The sequence below is a fragment of the Eptatretus burgeri genome, chromosome 5 (genome assembly GCF_056783735.1).
Source record: "Eptatretus burgeri isolate ZD-2024b chromosome 5, Ebu_testis_v1, whole genome shotgun sequence".
NCBI lineage: Eukaryota > Metazoa > Chordata > Myxini > Myxiniformes > Myxinidae > Eptatretus > Eptatretus burgeri.
Genome location: NC_140965.1, coordinates 122726911 through 122751394, shown reverse-complemented (window position 1 = coordinate 122751394; position 24484 = coordinate 122726911). Strand labels below are relative to the sequence as shown.

General features: G+C 47.7%; 1 protein-coding gene across 1 annotated transcript in view; it reads left to right on the top strand.

Moving 5' to 3' along the window:
• The window catches only part of LOC147027264 (ankyrin-3-like), a 493469-nt gene that overhangs the window by 34076 nt on the left and 434909 nt on the right, over positions 1–24484 (top strand). The window contains exons 2-3 of the mRNA XM_085883609.1: positions 5450–5551; positions 15805–15903. Of these exons, the coding sequence (XP_085739735.1) occupies positions 5450–5551; positions 15805–15903 (201 nt within the window). The remainder of the gene's footprint in view (positions 1–5449; positions 5552–15804; positions 15904–24484) is intronic.

The following is a 24484-nucleotide window of genomic DNA, read 5'->3' as shown; positions in this document are numbered from 1 at the left end:
CCCAGCTTTACCATACCTCTACCTAGTCTCATCCTTCCCCTCTTCCCACCCTCCCTTCTCCCTCCTCCCCCATCACCATGCCTGCTCTCATTGTGTCCCCTCCCTCTCATCCCTTCCTCTCAATTCAGCTGCCTCCTCCCCCTTCAAGGCAAACTTCACTGTCTTTCCCCCTCCAAGCTTCACCCTCACCCTTCTCAAAAGCTCCCCGCACACCTTTCTCACTCAATTCTCCCCCCTCGCCCTTGTCCCTCAATTCTACCCTCTCACCCTTCTCCCCAAATATCCTCCTCACTCCCCCTTCTCAAAGCTGCCTTTCTCTCGTCCCAACCCCTCAAACATCATCACATCTCCCCCTTTTCCCACCCCTCAATTTTTGTTCCTCCTCTGCCCACTCCCATCTTCACAATACCACCACTTCATCTCATCCTTCCCATCTCCCCACCCCTCCCTTCGCCCTCCTCCTCCATGGCCGTATCTGCTCTCACCGTCTCCCCTCTCCCTCAAAGCTTCTCTCTCACCCCTCCCTCGCAAATCATCCACCTCCTCCCTCTTTAAAGCAGACTTCTCTCTTTCCCCTCACCTTTCTCAAAAGTTCCCCCCACACCTTTCTCCCTCAACTTTTCCCCCTCACCCTTCTCCCTCAATTCTCCCCCACACCACCCCTTCTCATAGCTACCCACCCTCACATCCATAAAGCTGCCTCCTTCCTCCATCCTTTCTCTTTCATCTCATTCTTCCACCTCCTACAATCTCCCACTTCCCTTTGCTCTCTTATTTCTCCCACTGCACCTCATCCGTTCACCACCTCGCCTGTTGTCCTCCCCATCTGACTTTAGCTCTTCTGCAATAAACTACACACTGTCAATAACTCTCCCTATCTCAACCTCTCCTCTCGAGTCCGACCCTCCTCCTCCCCGACACCCAAAGTTCCCTCCCCTCCCATTTCCTGAACAGTGTGAACCTCAAACATCTGGGTCCTTCACACTCACCTGACAGATCTTTCCATGCAGATTGCCACTGACAAACCAGACATAATCTGCTTAACAGAAACTTTCCTCCTTCAACACGTCTCTGACTCCCAAGTATCTCTCCTTGGTTACTCCCTCCTCCGGTATGACAGACCTGAGCCTCGTCCTGGCAGCCGAGTTGCTCTCTTCATCAAAAACTATTCCTCACTCACCATGCACTGCTCTCACTCCCCCACACCCCCAGGAATACATACATCTGGCTATGGCTTCCCTCCACTCCCACCTCTTCTTTATATGTGTGTTGTTCCGTCCACCAAACAGTGATGACTCCATGTACACCTCACTATCCAAAAACATGGATTAACTTCTAATTCTCATCCCAACTCTCTCTTCCTCATACGTGGTGATTTCAATTGTCATCATGCCAGATGGTTGGGTGTTGGTACCTCTCTCACCTGCCATGGCACTTCAGCAAAAGACTTCTGTGACTCATTGTGACTGACTCAATCTGTCAATTTCCCGAACCAGTCTCAAAGAGCGGTACTCCATATGTTTGGATCTTATTTTGACCAATTTCCCAGAAAATGTCTGCTGTTGTTCTTCTGCCCCAATCGGTTCATCTGACCACATGCTTGTCAAAGCAGACATCTCTCTGGCTGTTATGAGAGAACTACCTCAGTGCCGTCAAGTCTGGCATTTCACTCAGGCTGACTGGCAGAGACTTCAAGCAGCCATCAAACTTCTAGACTGGTCTCCCATCTCGTCTTCCTCCAACATCAACTCGTCCTGGGAATTCTTTCATAGAAACTTGCTCTCATACACAGATTTATCCCATCTCATCTTCAGTTGTCCTCCCCTTCCTCCCATCCTTGGTACACTGAAGCTTGTGGTGAGGCAGTTGTCCTGAAACAACTTCCCTTCGCCTCATGGAAGGCAAATCGAACTGAAGGCAATCTCAGTTCCTTCCACAAAGCTTGGAACAACTGTGTGTATCTACCCCCAGGAGAACCAGGAAACAACATCTTTCCAATCTCAAGTCTGAAGTCTTCTGTCCCAAACCCATCGCTTTTTGTACCCACCTTACCCAGTCACACCTAGCTGTTCCTGGACTCTATGTCCTTTTCTCCTGACAATGTGGTGAGCTTGCTATCAAACCTCGACCCAGATTCTGCAACTGGTCCGGACGGCATCAGCCTACGTGTCCTAAACACGTGCTTTGCTACTCTTGCCCACCCTCTCTCTGTTCTATACATCCTCTCATTTACTCAAGGTCATCTGCCATCAGCTTGGAAATCAGCAAACATTACTGCTCTGCAAAAAAAAAACAGGTGCAAAAACATATCCCTGCAACTACAGACCAATCATCCTTCTCCTGATCATCAACAAGGTCAGGGAATCCATCATCACTTCCAACATCAAATCTTTCATCTTCTCCAATGGTTTGATTTCCGATCATCAATTTGGATTCAGACCAGGTCACTCTTCCCTGGATATGCTGCTCCTGCTTTATCAAAATGGATGGAGGTCCTCAATGCTAAACATGAGATCAGAGCCATCTCCCCAGACATATCACGTACTTTCCATACAGTCTGGCACCCTGCACTGCTCACCAACCTCTCTTTTTATGGTATCCAAGGCAATCTCCTCTCTGGCTCGGGATTTCCTCTCCTGTCGCAGTCAACGCGCAGCCCTTAATGGCTCTCTCTCATCCCCTCTTCCCATCCAGGCTGGAGTTCCTCAAGGCAGTGTTCTGGGCCCTGTGCTTTTTCTGGTTTTCATCAATGATCTCTCAGATTCTCTGGAAAATCATCTTTATCTCTTTGCTGATGACTCCACTCTCTGCTGTACCATCTGTCATCCCTCTGATTGGCAGACAGCAGCCTCTTCACTGTCTGCAGACCTGAATAAATTTCACAAGTTGATCAAACACTTGAAACTTTAATCCTGACAAATCTCACACTCTATGTCTGTCCAAAAGGAGCATCTGGAAACCACCCCCACCCCCCCCCCCATCTACTTTCTCAACAATCCCCTTGAAGTCCTTTCATTCAAGCTTTTGGGTCGCACTATCTGCCACGATCTTTCCTGGGAAAGCCACATTTCCAAGCTGGCCTCCAAAACCATTCGCTGACTGGGAATCCTGTCGTGCAAAGTCATTCCTTGGCACACCTGAGCTCTGAACCACATAGAAAGCTTTCATCTGCAGTCTGGTGGAGTACTGCTCTCCCCTTTGGGGTGATGTTCCCACCTCACACCTTTCTCGACTTCACGCTCTGGAAACCAAGGCATTTAGGATCTTCGGTATCTCCTGCGATGAAGCTGAGTCTTTGGGTCTCTCACTCTCTCACAATGAAGCTGAGCTTGGTGGTCTTTGTCTTCTTCCGCCTCCTGTCTATCCTTGCCCCCCTCTGCCCCCCCCCGCTCTGTCTGTGATGTGTTAACCCTATATTTCCTATGTCTGTGATGTGTTACTCCTATATTTCCAAAAAAAACCTTCTGGTGAAACTGCCAAAATCAAGAATCGCTGCTCACCTTCACTCTTTCATTCCTCTTTCTTCCCACCTTTGGAACACACTCCCACACTCTTCAATCCCACTCTTCCCTCCAGGCCTTCCAAACAGCTGTTTACCACCATCTCATATTTTCCCCCATCCAAAATCTTGATGTTTTTTTTTTTCTACCCACGTTAATCCACCCCAAACCCACCCCCTTCAAATTCCCTGTTATCCTTCCTGAAAGTCCCTGTAGCGTCCATTTACCCCCAGGTAGCCCGCCTCATCCCTCTCCCTTTCACAGATCTCCTGTTGTCTCTGTTCCCCACTTTTTGTGCTTTCCTCTCCCACCACCCTTGTCTCTTGCCTTGTCATGTGTTCTGTGTATTAGCTCTTACATGAGCCTCGACTTGGGATACAATAAAAAAACAACATGTCGGAGATCGAATGATATCGTATTGCAAGGTATGATGATTTATGAGTGATGAAACTTTCCCTGGTACTTTGGTTGCGGCCGAGCTCTCACTCTTGGATGAGTTGTGTTCCCCTTGTCCGATGTACTTTCATGAGATATTCTGAGTCTCTGTTCGTTAAATGTTTAAAACCACGCGAAAGATAATTGTTTTTATTTCTTGGACTGCACTGATAATGATGTACGTTGTTTGCATCAACTTTGAAGTTGAAAGATATGGATAACGATGTCGAAGTTGAGCCTCAGGTTGAATTTTTATTTTTTTTATTTTTTCACAATGATCGAAAACTTGTTTCAAAAAAAAATTAATTCAAGGTAAAGTTCCTTTTCCTGTTTCCTGTAGCAGTAACAGCCCCCCCACCCCTTGTGAAGTATTTTGGTAAACAGTGACACGTGAAATATGTACTGATCTGAGCTTTGCTTTGCTCTTTTACTTTCATTCCTCGATCTGCGTCATTTTGTGCAGTTCTGTTTAGTCGGGCTTGTGGTTGGAAAGACCCATGTTCAGAGCAGAGTCACCACCACCAACTACAGAAATGATGAAAACGACGCTGTTTGAACTCACCGATTGCACATTTCACTGATGTGATATCACCCTGCACCCCCCTTTCAAGTCCCCCAGGGAGCACACTTACACCCTGGCACACAATGCTTCCTGCACTGTCCCGAATGAAGACCATTCCGTGGTCAGAAAGTCAGACTGGAAACTTGATTGCTTGCTGGGTCACTACACTAGTTGATGGTGTCTCCATTTTGAAAATTAATAAAAATAATGCAGTTTTAGCATTTGTCATCTTTAACCGTCCTTCTTTCGTATGCAGCACAAGGCGATGGGATGGCATCATTGGCTGAGGGCATGGCTGTGCTACTGATGCAACACCCTCTGATGGTTAGGGTAGAAATTTGTAATTTATTCAGGGTGCCAGGGGTATCTTGCCAACCCTTCACAAAGGACACCATGGGATCTTTAACGTCTATCAACTAATGTCGGCAGACTGGATGCCCCTTTAACGTCCATCCGAGGGACGGCACGCACACTGATGAATCACCCTGCCGGCGAAACACCAGGATGACAGTTGATAGCTGGGTCGGGATTCAAACTCAAGCTAAACAGCTTAGAGTCGAGTGTGCTTACCTGTAGGCTATCCTGCCAGCCATATATTTAATGGTTGATGTTGCACTCTAATGTTGTTTGTATTTTGTGTAACTGTTCTGTGTCTGCTCTGCCATGTTATGTTTGATTGCAATGCTTTATCGGACATGAAATTTTAACTGCAGCAATTTCAACCCCTGTTAATTATTTCCTTCAATCCAGCTTCGTTCCTCTGAACCTCCACCTTTTCCGATCGATTACTTAGTCATAAGGTACAGTTTGATTTTTGCTTCACTTGGTCTCCCGATCAAGTTGTCCAAACATTACATCCTGTCGATAACTTAATACTCGAGCAAGCAATGGAAAACATTGTCCAACTTTCCCCAATGTTGCTTGCCTGACTTGCTTGTGATGCTTTGTGCAGACAGATGCCAGCGCAAGTTTCCTGCGAGCAGCTCGCAATGGCAACCTGGAGAGAATTCAGGAGCACCTCAAAAGTGGAATGGAAATCAACACATGTAACCAGGTGCGTCACCATTCCCAAACCTCCATCTCACACGGAGAAGATGTGATGAGTGCATGACATATGTGCAATTAATTCTTTACACCTTGAACCTTGAACCTTGAAAGAAGGCTATCCCAAGGAGAGGATGCCCTCCTGCCATTACACAAACTGAGGTAGAAGGCGTCGCATTTAGGGTCTCACTCCAGCATGTCCTGAGTTGTCTGGCAATTCCTTGCCATCGTCTGAAGGATCTCTGGCAGATGTCACATACATGTGTGTGTCTGTTAACCTCCCATTATTGACTGTCAGCAGCACATTTAGTTCTGTCCAACTCTACTCTTCTCTCTGTACATGTATCTAATCTCTCCTTACGTATATTTCTCCAAATATTTTTGTCCTGCACAGCTACAAACCAGTCACTTTCTTTGATGTTGAAACCTTTCAGTTGTTTCCTCACTTTATCCCTCCGTCAAACAATGCTGGGCAAAGCAATCTGGGCAAAATCAAGATGGCAGTCAACAGAGCTATCCATGTGTGTTGTGAAATTAAATATCTCATTAAGTTTCCTGTGAAGGAGAACATCAAAAGAGCTCAAACTCACAAAATTATGTTTGCCAAATTTAAGGATGAACGTTGTTCATGTAGTGGTGTGTTTTAAGTCGCACAGCGAGTTCAAAATTGGCTGCGATTCGGGGAGAAATCGAGTATTCTCACATGCAATCAACTACCGTTACTAAAGCAAACGTTCAGATGTGTTGAGCAGATAATCTTGGAGAACGGCCGCATTACTCCACATAGCAGCTTTGGAAACACAGAAACAACTGATCAGTCTCACTGGAGATCCAATCGGTGTGTGTGTGTGTGTGTGTGTGTGTGTGTGTGGCAATGATCTCAACATCTGCTCAAAAGGAAACTCATGTGGTCACCACAACACCACTCTCGCAAGCTACCACCGTGAGGAAGATGACTCCGTGAAGAAGGTTGTGATGTATATTTGATGATACCTGGACCCATAATTACAGGCCAAAGTCAAAGCAAACCAGTATGAAATGAAGACAATCTTGTTCCCCACCACCAAAGAAATAAAATATAAATCCACCCCCCCGCCCCCCCCCCCAAAAAAAAATCAACGTTCAACCATCACCAAAGACCTTGTGGCAAGGTGTGTTTGGATGTTAAAGGTTTGAATGTTGTGGAATGTAGGAAAAGGTGGAGAGTATCTGCTGCACCACAACAGCAGAGCCATGGTGCGGCCACCAGTGTGTTCAGACATCTCTGTTATTGAGTAAATGCGCTTGAGCAACAGATTGCCAGTCCCCTTGGATCGTCGATAAACTGGCAGGGTGAGCGTGGTGCTCCGTGTGCAATTTTTTTTTTTGTATACCTTGGTCGAGGCTCGTATGAGAGCTAACACACAACTCACAGCAAGGAGGCATGAGACAAGAGGGGCGGTAGTGGAAGGGACAACACAGTGGGGAACAGACACATTAGGTGAACTGTGGAAGGGAGAGGGATGGGGATGGGACGGGGAACATGGCGAAGAGAAGATGGACATTACAGGGACTTTCAGGAAGGAAAGCAGGGGATTTGAAGGAAGTGGGCTTGGGTGGATTATCGGGGGTAGAAAAGATCGAGGATTTGGATGGGGGAAGATAAGAGGTGGTGGTAAACAGCTGTTTTGAAAGCCTGGAGGGAAGAATGGGAAAGAATAGAGTGAGGAAGTTTATTCCAAAGGCGGGAAAAAAGAGGAATGAAAGAGTGAAGATGAGCAGTGATTCGTGATTTTGGTAGTTTAACCAGAAGGGGGTTGTTGGCGGACCTTGAGCGCCCTGTGGAAATGTGGTGGGGACAAATCGCAGAGAGAGCAGGGGGGGCAAGGCTGGAGAGGAGTCGTAGAAGACAGCAAGACCACCGACCAACCTGCGGTCATTGAGTGAGAGGCCCAAATACTCAGCTTCATTGCGGGAGATGCCGATGATCTTAAATGCCAACAGTTGGAACTCAACATGATTGCCTCCCTCTCCCTCAAAGCTTCCCTCTCAACATAATTGCCAACAATTGGAACTTTGCGAACTTGTTCACTTTGCCATGGTGTTTTATTTGTCGTGAGTGTTATTTGGATAAATATTCTTCCTTTCCAAAATACCTTTTCCAGAAGTTTCGCTCCAGCAAACGGATGTTCCACGGACTGGTTGGTTGTCGAAAACTACCGACATCGGGATCCTTCGTCATTCCATCCTTGACATCGTCCCCCATCCCAACATCCTGGAAAGCACATCCTCGCGTTCAGAGTGCACATCAACTTCATACTCCCCACAACAGGAGTAAATAGGACTTCCCGCTATTCTGCTTAAACTAGCGTGCGACTCATTAGTATTTTTGTATCGCAGATGGCAGGCTTGTCAAGGTTTGAAGGTTTTCCCACAGAGTTATTAGATGCCTACTTGAAAATGCCAAAGCTATAAATTTTGTACAGGATGGATACCAACATGAAAACTGCAGTGCGTGATTTCAATTGTGCATTCTCAGATATTCATCGATGGCCTTGCATCAACGAGTGGCTCAATCTATCAGGTGGGACCTTTAACCGGAGCACCCGACTGCCAGCAGTTGTTGTGAAACCATTCAAACAGCAAAGCACGCCCTGAAACCATTCAAGATCCCTTCTTCCCGAATGGGCAGGGGCACCGCATCAGCAGCACAACCGTTCTTCCTAATTGATGCAACCAGAGGACCAAATTTGTAATTGAATCTTGGTGCAATACCCGTCCGGTGAATAATGTATCTGTCCATAATAATATGACGGTATCTGTCCCTTTGCCTGTCATGATGGACGGAAGAGTTGCTGTGCCTTCACCGTTTCACACATCGTCACCAAACCTCTTTGGGATAATTAAAAACTTCTTGTGGTTCTGCTTACGGCATTCTAAACTTACTTCCAGATCCTCCATTTATTCCATTTGGTCCAGGCAAATGTATATTTTTGTCAGAGTGTTTGCCAAGCTGGATGATGTCGCACCATTCTCGTGGTGGTTGTTCAAGTGACCAACTCTCACGGTATTGTTGTTGTTGCTATATCCACCCCCCCCCCCAAATTCACATTCTATCCAGTACCAATCCATCACCCATCCTTGATGGATTCTCCACTTGTTGATCATATTTCCTGCAATCAAAATGAGGCTACAACCATAAAATACGACTGTTACCAACAAACATAATGTTCTTACCATCAGTGTTGGAGCAAACATGCGACATGTGCTGCTTTGGATTGGCCTACACGGTGTTTCCATCTGAGCACTTGTTTCGTGATGCTGAGACCTAGATTCAAATGTACCACATGGATTCGTCCATTTTCCACGAACGACTTTGCAACTCATGTAAAAGTATACTGAGGACTAACTAATAACTTGAAGGTCAATAAGTATCCCCCCCCTGCTCCGAGTCAATACTTTGTAGAAGCGCCTTTTTGGCAGCAATTACATCTTCAAGTCTTATTGGGTATGTCTGTACTGGCTTTGCTCATCTGGACTAACACCTGGGCCTAAGGCCTGCCAATCACTGAACTGAAAATAAATAGAACGCTCATTGCCATTCACAATACACAGAGCATGGTGTAGCTACCGGGTGCCATTTTGGTTAGCACTCGATGCTGGGTGAAGGCGACTCCCGCCACGCGTTTGTGTGTAATTTAGAACGAAACACGATCACGTTTTTTACCTTTTGTGTGATAGTTTTCATTAGTAAACTTATCATCGTAACTATAACACTTCCCTTTATCCTTTCTTTTTCACAATACACAGAGCACGGTGTAGCTATCGGGCGCCATCTTGGTTAGCTCTCGATGCTGGGCGAAGGCGATTCCCGCCACGCGTTTGTGTGAAACTCAGAACGAAACACGATCACAGTTTTTCACCATTTGTGTGATAGTTTACAATAGTAAACTTATCATCGTAACTGTAACACTTCCCTTTATCCTTTCTTTTTCACAATACACAGAGCACGGTGTAGCTATCGGGCGCCATCTTGGTTAGCTCTCGATGCTGGGCGAAGGCGATTCCCGCCACGCGTTTGTGTGTAATTCAGAACGAAACACGATCACGTTTTTTACCTTTTGTGTGATAGTTTACAATAGTAAACTTATCATCGTAACTATAAAACTTCCCTTTATGCTTTCTTTTTCACAATACACAGAGCACAGTGTAGCTATTGGGCGCCATCTTGGTTAGCTCTCGATGCTGGCGAAGGCGATTCCCGCCACGCGTTTGTGTGTAATTCAGAACGAAACAAGATCACGGTTTTTCACCTTTTGTGTGATAGTTTACAATAGTAAACTTATCATCGTAACTATAACACTTCCCTTTATCCTTTCTTTTTCACAATAATGTTCGAGAACAAGATCTTGTTTATTTTGGAGTGTGAAGCTCTCAGGCCATTCCAATGGAACTTACAAAGACCAAGTCTGCCTGGGTTATTTCACAATTTGTTTTTTGGTAAAAATTGAAAACATGAATTTACCTGTCGTTTTTTTTTATTACGTACCATAATTATGCAAATCAAAGTGTTGAAGTTTCACCAACTTTATGTGTAGTAATATCCAAATCTTTCACAGAGAGGGCAGCTGAGAATGTACACATGTGCTGCAGGCAGGGTGATTCATCGGTGTGTGTGTGTGTGTGTGTGTGTGTGTGTGTGTGTGTGTGTGTGTGTGTGTGTGTGTGTGTGTGTGTGTGTGTGCCATCCCTTGGGTGGACGTTAATCTGGACATCCCGTCACAATCACCTCCAAGCTGTTGAGTTAGTGCCGGCTCCAGGCGGTTTATGAAAGATTTGGGTGAAATTTCCCTCGGCAGACCCGCTTCAGATGGCGGGATTCATGGGGGCCATAACCATAAAATACACTCGTTAATCCTCCCGACATTAAAATAATATTATCTACCAATTTGCGATCAACAAACAAATCGATTTACAAACAGGGTTCATGTGATGAACACCGGATGAGAAGCTGCGACACAGCAGTGACATTTTAAAGTAAAACGACACCATTTCTCTCCATCAACCCATAAGAATCCTGTGAAACGTCTTTCCACATCCCTCCAGGCACAGAATGGAGCAGTTTACTGCCGCAGAAAATGTCATTTTAACATTTGTTTGGCTTTTTCAATCTGGGACGCGTTCAAAACCAGCTTGATCCATGACGCGAGTCAGCCAAGTGGTGCTAACAAAGATGGCGCCGGTTACGTGATTCCGAGCTCATGGCAGCGACACTTTTCACGACTTATGAGTGTTCTATTTATTTTTTTACCTCAGTGCTGCCAATCTGTGTTATTTCACAGAATGGTGTGGCATGATTTATTTTGGGGTGGAGTCAGGCCAGCTGTCTGGCCAATGGCTGTAAAACGTTGGGGTGGAGTCAGGCCAGCTGTCTGGCCAATGGCTGTAAAGCGTTGGGGTGGAGTCAGGCCAGCTGTCCAGCCAATGGCTGTAAAGCGTGGGGTGGCTTCAGGCCAGCTGTCCGGCCAATGGCTGTAAAGCGTTGGGGTGGAGTCAGGCCAGCTGTCCGGCCAATGGCTGTAAAGCGTTGGGGTGGAGTCAGGCCAACTGTCCGGCCAATGGCTGTAAAGCGTGGGGTGGCTTCAGGCCAGCTGTCCGGCCAATGGCTGTAAAGCGTTGGGGTGGAGTCAGGCCAGTTGTCCGGCCAATGGCTGTAAAGCGTTGGGGTGGAGTCAGGCCAGCTGTCCGGCCAATGGCTGTAAAGCGTTGGGGTGGAGTCAGGCCAGCTGTCCGGCCAATGGCTGTAAAGCGTTGGGGTGGAGTCAGGCCAGCTGTCCGGCCAATGGCTGTAAAGCGTTGGGGTGGAGTCAGGCCAACTGTCCAGCCAATGGCTGTAAAGCGTTGGGGTGGAGTCCAGCCAATGGCTGTAAAGCGTTGGGGTGGAGTCAGGCCAACTGTCCAGCCAATGGCTGTAAAGCGTTGGGGTGGAGTCAGGCCAGCTGTCCAGCCAATGGCTGTAAAGCGTTGGGGTGGAGTCAGGCCAGCTGTCCAGCCAATGGCTGTAAAGCGTTGGGGTGGAGTCAGGCCAGCTGTCCAGCCAATGGCTGTAAAGCGTTGGGGTGGAGTCAGGCCAGTTGAAAACTGACCGATTGTATAATGTGTGATATTATTTAAGTCTAAAATGGGCATAACTCTGTGAAAATTTTATGAAACCCCTTGAAACTCAAACATTTTCTATAACTTATCACAATGAAGCCATGTACCATGTTTCAATTGAATATGTTGAGGGGTGTGGCAAAAAATTCTGAAAAACCACAGGTGGGACAGACAGACAGACAGAGGGTAAAACTATAGTCCCCTGCAATGAAACCAGTTGGGGACTATATTAATGGAAAACAAGCTCCCGCATCACAAACGTTCACATACCGAGGGGTGTAAAGATACATAACCCTTCCTTTAAACAGGGTGGGGGATACCTGCACCATAATTCACTAAACAATCTCATGTAACTCATTTAAGCCAATTTAAATTAACAATACCACACACCGATCTTTAAGCACAAGAATATAAAAGAAGATTGGGATGTGATTTAAAAGTCATTCTCAATGAAAGCAATTTGTACATCAAGTCGGTCTTTTTTATTTATTATTTGTTTCTGGAAAGTCTTCGGGTTGCACTAAAATTCCTCGACACTTGGAACATACTTGGAGATATCAGGGGAGATTATTCTAACCAACTAAAAGGTCCATCGCCCTTTTAAACCAGGACCTTTTCGGTCAGTTTGAGGGTATTGTTTGAACAAGCCCAGAACGACCGGATACGTGAGGAATGCGCCAACTCTGAAATGTACTTTGAAGTTTCATAACTTATCACCTTAAGTCGTCATTATGAGTTTTTTTTTTTTGCAGTCTGTTTTAATAGGAAGCCAATGAAGTTGCTGCAAAATGGGTGTGATGTGGGATGATGATCGCAAAGCACCAGCTTGTGGCTTTTCTCTCCTTTGTTTGAAGCGGTATAGTTTGAGAGCTTTATAAAATGGTACCCATGGGATCCTTTTGTGGTGTAGTGCAATGCTTTAATGGAAGATTGATCTGCAACTATTGTTGCACATTAGCAGGTCGATCACCATGCCAAAAATACAGCGGCGTATTTTATAATTCCTGTACAATTGACTGAACTCCTGCCCTGAAACTACATTCTATTTCAATGTTAACTGCATTGATACGGAAGATCATAATAAAATAAAGTTAAACAAGCTATGGTTTTGGAGTTGCTTACTTCATGTGCAAATGTACAGATATGGAGGAACCGTTGACGAGCAAATATCATGAGCATAAAAAAAAAGCATGAATGGATATTTGATTGGACACGTGGTGCTGGTCAGTGGACACCTTGACAACACCTGTACTGGTTGCACAATGGATGGGTGTTCAAGGTGAAGATAAAATATGAATGAAGGAGTTGGGACAAGCAGACATACTAAACTTGGGAAATATAATAAAACGAAAAGTGATTGCTGTGATTATTATATTCTACCATTTCGGACAGAGGTGGAACAGACAACGGAGAGATGTGGTTACAACCAAAGGCAAGGGAATCTTCACCCAAAAAGTGGCTAATAGGCCCATCCACCATGCCTTACCACTTCCACATCACCGCCTTCTCTTCCCCAACCACATCCGAATCACCCAATTCATGTGCACATTCACCCTCGATGACATTGACAGCCAAACGCACTCCAACCTGACATCCATTCATTGATGAGGTAGAAAGTGAACAACCTGGGGAGGGTGGGAATCGAGTGGCAGATTACTAACAGGACATCAACACTTAAAATTTCCTGGGATTTTTATTTGTTTTATTTCATGTCTTGATTGGGGGGGGGGGGGAAGTAAAGGGCAGGTTAGTTTTGGGTTGTATAAACAGAGATGACATGTCGATGCTTGACAATACCCACAAATTGCAGAATCAGTATCTCAAGATACTTTGACATCACCTGCTTATAGGTAACCATATTTGCCCCACACGCATGAAGCGAAAAGTGGTGTCAAGCAATTGGTTCACTTTTGTCTGTCTGTCCTTCTGTTTACAAACATCAGTTTATGATTCAGCAACATCTTCATTTCAATTGAAAATTATATTTTGAACACAAATCAGAAAACAAACCTGTCTGTAGTTTAGCAGTAGGCTACTTTGTCTCTGAATTATTCCTGATCGCACGTGCGCAGAGAGGAGTGACACGATAGTTTAACTCTGTCTGTCTGTCTGACAGTGAAATAAAATTGAAAATCATTCCAAACAGGAAACTTACCGTTTTTAGGGACGTCATAAAGGACACAAACACAAACGATATACCTGGTGTTGGCGCAGTGGTTAGGGCAGCGGCTTAGGATCCAAAAGGTCCTGAGTTCAAGCCCCGTTGAGCCACTGAATTAATACACCAGGGGGTTGACTCAGCCTGTCATCCTTCCGAGGTTGGCGAAATGAGTACCAGTGTACTGGGCCGGTGTATACCCCGGTTAAAATAGGTGCACCAGATCCCTGTGTCGCAAGAGGCGACCAGGGTTGCGTCAGGAAGGGCATCTGGTGTAAAAAATGTGCCAAATCACTATGCGGATCATATGGATGATCCGCTGTGGCGACCCCGAATGGGAGCAGCCGAAAGAAGAAGAAGAAGATAAAGGACACAAACAACAGGCACGAATAACGAATGTAACGTGTTAAAGAAGGCGGTGTGAACAACGCTGCATCAACAGCGGTAAACTTCTGAAATTTCTCTTTTTTTTTCTACAACCTTTAAAATCTTTATTTTATTTCAATTGATTTATAGACTTGAACACTGAAGAAGACAAATCACCTTTTTAACACTTTCAAAACGCCTCCGTTTAGCAGTACTTTGACAAAATATTACGGCATTTTACGTCATCACGACCAATCAAATTTTCCACTCGTACACCCCTCCCATGTTCGTGTTGTGTTATATTTTTCCTTTAGCTGTATTATTATATTTATCTTGAGACTGCGCACAGTAAAGTGTTCTATGAACTCTGGTGGATTCTGGTTTATCTTCTATTTCTGCCAATGTCCTTGTACCCATTCTCGTGCCATTGCTTTGAGGTACTTTTCAATGATAACAATGAGAAAGGTAACAATGACAACCATCTGTGTGAAATACCCCTGCCTTGCAACTGTCTTAAATGTCCTCTTATTAGCTATCTGAATATGCCCTCTGGTCTTCTTGATGTCCATCCAACAAAAAAACTTTCCTGCATCTATTCTATCAATACCCTTTATCATTTTCAGCTCACCTGGACTTTAGTCAGGTGAGCTTATGCAATTGAGCACTCTCCGTAGGTGAATGAGTCAGTCAGTCTGACTTTGTTAACATTTCAGTCATTATCGCTTGAAGCAAACACAATTTTGATGAAACTTGGCCACAAGCTTGATATCTGATGCCCAACCAAGGTGTATTGACAGCATCACAATCTGCGCTCATAAACGGGTTGAAATCAGGCCAAAAACGTGAAATAAATTCCTGTCCTAACCTACGGGGGGCGGGGGGGGGGGGCGTCATGTTGCTTGAGGAGTACAGCCATGCCCTAGGCCAAAAACATGACCTGTGACCTATGAAACATGACCTGTAAACATGTATCACTAATCAGCACTGAGAGCGTTCTCCATTCAACCTATCACGTAACCAGATTCTGCGCATGAACAAAATATTGATATTTTATGACGTCATTGACTGTTGCTTCTGATCCTGATGAGCTTCAGGACCTGTGGTCCTATTTTTATCATTTAAATGATATGTACTTATATTTGCCTCCTTTCTAAAGTAATATGTCAGATCTCCCTCTGACACTCCTTCGAGCTTGGTCTATCTCGGCATGAAATCAGCCTTGTCATCGAACCTTTTTAATGGTAGCCATGACCTTCCTCAAATATCACAAACAAAACTGAACCAAACAGTTGAGATGAGGTGTCACTAAATCCGTGTATAACACAAACACCACCTTTTGTGATCTACAAACTCTACCGTTGCAAATACAGCCGACAATGCCATAAGCTTTTTCCATTGCTGCCTACCACTGCACCTACCACAGCTATGGATTCATAGAATTGCAGATTCACAGAACTTGTCCTTGAGTATTGACTGAACAAATAAAAAGAATCAGGGGTTTAACGAGTGTTTGAAATCTCCTTGTTCATCTCAAAATAGGATTACAATCATCCTCGATGTTTATGTTCATATTATTTGCTTGTGTGCTCTGTGTTTCCATTCAGAATGGCCTCAACGCTTTGCATCTGGCTTCCAAAGAGGGTCACGTGGACGTGGTTAAGGAACTGCTCAATCAGGAGGCATCCATTGATGCAGCCACGAAGGTGAGCCCACTCTTTGACTCCCATCCACAAAATGGGATTACATAGACAGATGAAAAAAAAAACGAATTAATTCAAAAGTGTGTGTGTGTGCGTGTGTGTGTGTGTGTGGGTGTGTGTGCGCGCGTGCACATGCGTGTGTGCATGCGTGTGCATGTGTGTGTGTGTGTGTGTGTGTGTGTGTGTGGGTGTGTGTGCGCGCGTGCACATGCGTGTGTGCATGCGTGTGCGTGTGTGTGTGTGTGTGTGCGTGTGTGTGTGTGTGTGTGTGTGGGTGTGTGTGCGCGCGTGCACATGCGTGTGTGCATGCGTGTGCGCTTGCCACCCATTTATTTAAGACGAGCAAATAAATCCCATCACTTCGATGACGGGAATATAAAAAGAGAGGGCGAGGTGTGGAGAGAGAGTCGGGATGGGAGAGAGAGGAGGGAGGAGGGGAGAGAGAGGAGGGAGGAGGGGAGAGGGAGGGTGGAAGGGGGGAGCTAGGAGGGGAGATCTATGAAGGGGTTGGGGAGGGCGACACTTTATATCATGTCGCTATACACTCCAGGAGGTAGGGAATGGGAATGAAGAGGATGGGGGAGCAATGAATGGGAAATGGAGAGGGAAAGGGTTTTTTCTGAACTTGCATTTGGTCATGGGACTTGAAGGGAGGGGGGAGGGGTGGGGGGTTCGACTTGCATTTTGGAGGGGTACTTGAGATGAAGCCTGGGGAAAGGAAGGGTGATCCCATCTGCTGGCATAAGGACAGGATTGAACAAAATTGGATACGTTAAACCAGCACGTTCAAACAGCACAGCAAAACCATCATCTTACTCAAGTTCACCATCCGTCCATCTGTCTGTTCCCAGGTACCGCAAAAATAGCTAAACTGATCGCAACCATTTTTGGGGTTTGTAATCCTGGGAGCCCTTGGAGTAAAATGGGCATAAATATAACAACATGACCCCCTTGACTGCTCCCGTAGGGAGCAGGTGCTTCTAGTTTCTTCAAATAACACGTTCCATTTTTTATTTTGTATGCGTTGTCGAGGCTCGCAGATGAGCTAACACACAATATATAACAAAGGGAGCACGAGACAAGACGGGCGGGAGAGGGAAACACAAAACAGTGGGAAACAGAGACATTAGGAGATCTGTGGAAGGGAGAGGGATGGGGTGGGGAACACGGGGTATACAAGATGGACATTACAGAGACTTTCAGGAAGGAAAGCAGGGAATTTGAAGAAGGTGGGTTTGGGGTGGATTAACGGGGGTAGAAAAGATTGAGGATTCGGATGGGAGATGATAAGAGGTGGTGGTGAACAACTGTCTTGAAGACCTGGAGGGAATAGTGTAATTGAAGAGTGTGTGTGAGTTTGTTCCAAAAGTGGGGAAAAAGGAATGAAAGAGTGAAGGTGAGCAGTGATTCTTGATTTTGGTAGTTTTCCCAGAAGGGTGTTCCAGGAGGACCGTGTGAGCTCTGCCGGAGCCTGGGGAACAAAGCACTAAAGAACAGAGGGTGGAAGACCAGAAAGGAACTCTTAGAAGACAGAGAGAGCACCAACCTGTGCGATGGTGAAGTGACAAACCCATAGACTCAACTTAATTGTGGGAGATTCCAATAATATTAAAGACCCTGGTTTCCACAGTGTCGAGCTCAACAAGATGTGGATCAAGGGAGCCAGCCAAGAGGGGAGAGCAGTACTCTATCAAACTGTGGATGAAGGCTTTGTAAGTCGAGAGGAGTTCAGGTGTGCCAAGGATGGACTTGTACGACGGAGGATGCTCAGTCAGCAGCTGACATTTGGATGCCAACTTTGAAATGTGGTTTGCCCATGAAAGATCATGGCTGATTGTGAGACCCAGGAGTTTGAATGACTGACGGGTCTTTGGGTTTTTTGGGTGGTGGTGGGAGAGCATGTCACCACAAAACACAAGCCTGTAGTGTTCGTTGTACACCCACATAATAGGAGGGACGTTAAGATCAGGGATCGGAAGATGATAAGGTAGGAGAAGTACAGGGACAACATCGCTGTGGAGTACAAGGAGAGGATGAGGTCCAGGTATGAGGAACTTGTATGATCTATAAATTGCTTCGTGACAGGGATGAGGATGGAAAGGACACAAAATGGGAAATGGTGATAAAGGATGGTGGTGGGAGGCAAATGACACAGGGGGGCATATCACTGTATGCTTATAAAATCACTGTATGCTTATAAAAGGCTGTGTGTGTGTGTGTGTGTGTGTGTGTGTGTGTGTGTGTGTGTGTGTGTGTGTGTGTGTGTGTGTGTGTGTGTGTGTGTGTGTGTGTGTGTGTGTGTGTGTGTGTGTATGTGTGCATGTGTGTGTTGTTCACCAAGCATAACATATTCTCTCTGATTACTCCCCTACCCCCCACCCCTCTCTCTCTCTCTCTCTCTCTCTCTCTCTCTCTCTCTCTCTCTCTCTCTCTCTCTCTCTCTCTCTCTCTCTCTCTCTCTCTCCCTCTCTCCCTCTCTCCCCTCTCTCCCCTCTCTCCCCTCTCTCCCCTCTCTCCCTCTCTCCCCTCTCTCCCCTCTCTCCCCTCTCTCCCTCTCTCCCCTCTCTCCCTCTCTCCCCTCTCTCCCCTCTCTCCCCTCTCTCCTCTCTCCCCTCTCTCCCCTCTCTCCCCTCTCTCCCCTCTCTCCCCTCTCTCCCCTCTCTCCCCTCTCTCCCCTCTCTCCCCTCTCTCCCCTCTCTCCCCTCTCTCCCCTCTCTCCCCTCTCTCCCCTCTCTCCCCTCTCTCCCCTCTCTCCCTCTCTCTCCCCTCTCTCCCCTCTCTCCCCTCTCTCCCCTCTCTCTCTCTCCCCTCTCTCCCCTCTCTCCCCTCTCTCCCCTCTCTCTCTCTCCCCTCTCTCCCCTCTCTCTCTCTCTCTCTCTCTCTCTCTCTCTCTCTCTCTCCCTCTCTCTCTCTCTCTCTCTCCCCCTCTCCCTCTCTCTCTCTCTCTCTCCCCCTCTCCCTCTCTCTCTCTCTCTCCCCCCTCTCCCTCTCTCTCTCTCTCTCTCCCCCCTCTCCCTCTCCCTCTTCCTCTCTGTCTCTGGAAGTATCTGGACGGTCGTTATGTCTGGACGGTGAAAATCTCCATATCTGTCTGAACAGTGGATATGTCCGGGTGGGGTTTGTCTCCAGACGTGTCCAGGTGGTGTTTATGTCCAGACGGAAGTTTGTCTCCAGACTTGTTCGAGCTATGTTTGTCTCCGGATGCATCCGGGCAGTGTTTGTCTCCAAACGTGTTCCGTCAGCGTTTTTGTCTGCACGGGAGTTTTTCTCCTGATTTGTTGAAGCAGTGTTTTTCTCTGGACAGCTTGGCTCCGGATGCGTCCAGGCGGTATTTGTCTCTGGACTGAGTTTATCTCTGGCCATGTCCGGCCAGTGTTTGTCTCTGGGTGGTATTTATAGTATGACCGGTAGAAATGGATTTCAGACATATTTTGTGTCCTTCTTCACTGTCATTCTATGCAGAATCATTTTGATGAGACATTATGAATTGTAATTGATGCTCCACCACACGTCTGCCTTCTGTTCCTCTAACCTCTCACTGCCTTCCTTCCCCTCCCCCTCCTTCCTCTCTCTCCCCGCTCCCTCCTCTCTCTCTTCCCCGCTCCCTCCTCTCTCTTCCCCGCTCCCTCCTCTCTCTCCCCGCTCCCTCCTCTCTCTTCCCCGCTCCCTCCTCTCTCTTCCCCGCTCCCTCCTCTCTCTTCCCCGCTCCCTCCTCTCTCTTCCCCGCTCCCTCCTCTCTCTTCCCCGCTCCCTCCTCTCTCTTCCCCCCTCTATCTCTGCGCTCTCCCTCCACCCCACTCTATCACCCCGTTCTTTTTTCCCCTCCAACTCAGTGTTTCCACCAGCTAAGCAACGGGTGGTATTTGCTTGGACATAAAATAAATGGCAGTGTGTGTTTGTCAGCTCCTTAACTCAAAAACCATGAAACCCAGTGGCCTATAACTTTGCATGCATACTACGGAAACTCCAGGGGAGAGCATAAATGAAAATTGGGTGTTTGGGTTAATTAAAACACCCCATTTGAAGCTGATTAACGCATCTCATCATGAAAAACAAATACAGGCTTATCCTTTGTCAGCTCCTATTCACCTCTCACGGGTCTTAATCCACCATTTTATTTTGGCATTGACTTGGAAAAGGTCGTAACAGTTTCTGTATGATAGAGCTATGTACTTACGAGTCGCTGTACGCATTGCTGATCACTGATCTTCAGACCTACGAATCACTGTATACATCACTGATCACTGATCTTCAGACCGACGAATCACTGTATACATCACTGATCACTGATCTTCATACCTATGCATCGCTGATCACTGATCTTCAGACCTACGAATCGCTGTATACATCACTGATCACTGATCTTCAGACCTACAAATCGCTGTATACATCACTGATCTTCATACCTACGAATCGCTGTATACATCACTGATCACTGATCTTCAGACCTACGAATCGCTGTATACATCACTGATCACTGATCTTCAGACCTACGAATCGCTGTATACATCACTGATCACTGATCTTCAGACCTACGAATCGCTGTATACATCACTGATCTTCATACCTACGAATCGCTGTATACATCACTGATCACTGATCTTCAGACCTACAAATCGCTGTATACATCACTGATCTTCATACCTACGAATCGCTGTATACATCACTGATCACTGATCTTCAGACCTACGAATCGCTGTATACATCACTGATCACTGATCTTCAGACCTACGAATCGCTGTATACATCACTGATCTTCATACCTACGAATCGCTGTATACATCACTGATCACTGATGTTCAGACCTACGAATCGCTGTATACATCACTGATTACTGATCTTCAGACCTACGAATCACTGTTATCATCACTGGTCACTGATCTTCAGACCTACGAATCGCTGTATACATCGCTGATCACTGATCTTCAGACCTATGAATCATTGCATACATCGCTGATCTCTGATCTCTATACTTATGAATCCCTGGATACATCGCTGATCTTCATACTGATGAATCACTATATACATCACTCGATCTTCATACCTATGAATCACTGTAAACATCACTGATCGCTGATCTTCATACCTATGAATCACTGTATACATTGCTGATCACTGATCTTCATACCGATGAATCACTGAGTGCATGACTCATCGCTGATCTTCATACCTACGAATCACTGCATACTTTGCTAATTGCTTGCCAAGCCAGCCGTTACTTATAAACCCATGTTTGTAAGCTATGGTGATCCAGTCGACAGCGGCGTAATTTACTTTTTATCACAGCGGTTGTCTTTTTTTTGAAAATAGAATTACAAATTGACATTCAAGATCATGTTTAGGTGATAAGGTAAACAGAGAACATGTATAAACATGTGTTACATTGTCTTAGTTAAATCTGACAAAAGTTTAAAATGTAACCCTCACCCTCGAGAGGTCCAGTTCTAGAGCGGGTGCACAGGATGTCAGCCGCAGTTCGAGTCGCATCCCTCAAGTGCAATGCATGTTATAATCTCTTTAAAAATGGTACGTGATGTTTGAAAGTGTCAGGTGGTATTGCTATCCTGTTTGAACGTGCTCTTTTAACATACCCCATTTTGTTCAATCCTGCACTAATGCTTGCAGATGGGACCAACTCCCCTCCCCCCTCCCCCTTACTTTCTCTCAAGTCCCACTACCAAATACAAGTCGAGAACCCCTCCTCCATTTCCCTCTTACATTGTCCTACCAAACACAAGTCCAGAACATCCCCTTACCCTCCCCACTTCCCTCCTCACTCCCCCATCCTTCTCGGTCCCACCCCCGACTCGCATCCCTCCCTCCCGGAGTGTACAGAGATATGTGGTGAGGCGTCACTCTCCCTCCCCCACCTGACTCCTCCTCCTCCCCTTCATTGCTCTCCGCCCCCTTCCTCGCTCTTCCCCCTTTCATCACTCTCCCCCATTCTTCACTCTCCCCCCCTTCCTCACTCTTCACCTTCCTTGCTTTCCCCCTCCTCGCCCACTCCCTACCTCACTCTCTACCCCCATTCCTAACACTCCCCCTTCCTCGCCCACCCTCCTCACTCCCACATTCCTCACCCCCTTCTCACTTTCTCCTTGTCCCCTCCAACCCCTCTCCCCACTCCTCCATGTCACTCCCCCACCTCCCCTCTTTCCTCTCCATTCCTCTGCCCTCCCTCACCTCCTCACTCTTCTCCCATTTCTCGTGAGTCCAGAAGGAGGGGAAGGGGTGAGATGGGGATCCGGAGGGAGGGGGTGGGGTGGGAGGAGGCAGGGGGAGGAGTGGCAGAAGGGAGGGGAAAAGGTTGGGTGGGATGGGGGTCTGGAGGGATGGGGGGAAGGTTTTGGGTGAGAGTGCAGTGGGAGGGATGTGGGAGGAGGAAGGGGGGAGGGTGGCGTGGGAGTCTGGAGGGAGGAGGTGTGTAATGGGAGGAGTGAGGAGAAGGGGTGGGGTGGTGTGGGAGTCCAGAGAGAGGGGGAGGGGTGGTGTGAGAGTCCAAAGGGAGGGGGTGTGGGATGGGAGGAGGGAGGGTGGTGTGGGAGGAGGGACCCTGTGTTGTCTGGGAACCTTTGCTCATTAATAATATTGTTGCGGATTCGCGCCCGCTGGCGTGCGAACGGCCACGTAACTCGAATCGCGGCACGTCGCCCACCGGACGGACAATCCCGTCGTGACCCTCTCGGACTAACGCCGGAAACTAGTCACGGGTGGGCCTTTCGGCCTCACCACGATCGTGCCAATCGGCCCCCCGCGTGGGATAGGGTTGCTCGCCAAATTCGACCTACCTAAGTACCCACACGGAGGGTAGACCGGGCGATTGCACCTCGCCGCAGGTCGACTGCGGACATGGGCCACTTCAAGCGACCCGTTCCGTACTACACTTGCCACTACACCACCACCTGCCGGATTCCAACCCCACGTGCAGCCACGACGTCACCGTGCGCATAAAAAAAACACAAGCCCCACGTCTCGAGGGGTTCCCCACGCGAACACATGTGCTTTGCCCGTTGGAGCTTAACACACACGATCGCGTGGAGAACCCGTCCGGTCCAAATCCGTAATCCTGCCTAAACTTTGTCCGTCCGCGGGATCGGCAAATCCACCGCGTGCGTTTCCAGACCGGGACTTCACTCTCGCAAGCGAGCACGTGGGGGCCTCGTGCATTGCACAGCACGGACCTCGTGCTCGCTGCTGGGTGAACCCGGCACGGTCCCCGAAACAACTACAGCCGCGACTCGGCTTTTGTCTCTCAATTGTCGTTGTCGTCTCCATTCGACCCACGCACACCTGAGTGTCACGACGCTCACACACCATTCCATTGAACTCACACCGGGAGACGCGGCTGCATGTTCACACATGCCCACCGACATCTCCCTTACATACCGCTCTCTCACACACACGGTCTCCCTTACACACAGCGACCTTGCACACGCTGTCTCTCTCACACTCGGCCGCTCACTCACGCATGCCATTTCCCTTGCACACGTGGCTCCACTCACTCGCGGCCTTCCACTCACTCGTGCCATTTCCCTCACACAAACCATACCACTCACACACGCGGGGGCACTCGCCCGCGGTGCCTCACTCATACTGGCCGTTTCACTCACACACACGGCGACACTCACACACGGTGCCTCATCCACACACGGAATGCTGGGAAGCACGCCCTTTGGCACACTTGCCACTACACCACTCACACACGCGGGGGCACTCGCCCGCGGTGTCTCATTCACACACGCGGGGGAACTCGCCCGCGGTGTCTCACTCACACACGCGGGGGCACTCGCCCGCGGTGTCTCATCCATACTGGCGGTTTCATCCACACATGGGGACGCACTCACACCTTGCACCACACACACAGGGACAACCACACTGGGGATTCGTGTCCCCACAAGGGTCTCCGGGGCCTCTATACCCCCCAAGCTCTCCGTGCACCTGTCCACAGCACTCCTCCCCTCGACCTCGCAAAGCACGACCGAACCCACCTGGTCGTGACCCGCTTCAAGGGGGCATACTCCCTCCCCTCGTTCCTGGAGGAGGCCATCCAACTGCTCGCACCGGGTCTCTACCCAGTCCGCGAGCTCACCCCCATTATCCTCCACTACCTCCGTGTGTGTGTGCGTCACTTACCCCGTCTTCATCGTGTAGTCTTCCCTCTATCGTTCCCATCTCCCGTGTCTCTGCCAACTCAGTCACCTCTTCCCTTGTTATCTCCCTTGTCTCAACTATTATTTCCGTCTCTTCCCTTGTTATCTCCCTCGTGCACGTCTCCGTCACTTTTTCCGTCACGACCCTCGCCCAACACGTCTCCCGAATTACTTTGTCACCCACCTCCACCGCGCGCCTGACAGCCGTTGCACTTCCTCCCAGCTCGTTCGCTCCCACACGTGGCGTCGCCATTTTAAGCTCCCCGGTTACTGCCTTCATGCCCGCCTGCAGGCTTCGGCCCACGCTCTGCGTCTCACCCCGCAGCCCTTTCATTTCTTCCTTCATGTTTGTTTCCATTTCGTTCATTTGCTTGTTCATGCCTTTTATTTCGTTTGTGTTTGTATCCATCTTTTCGTTCATTTGTTGTGTATTC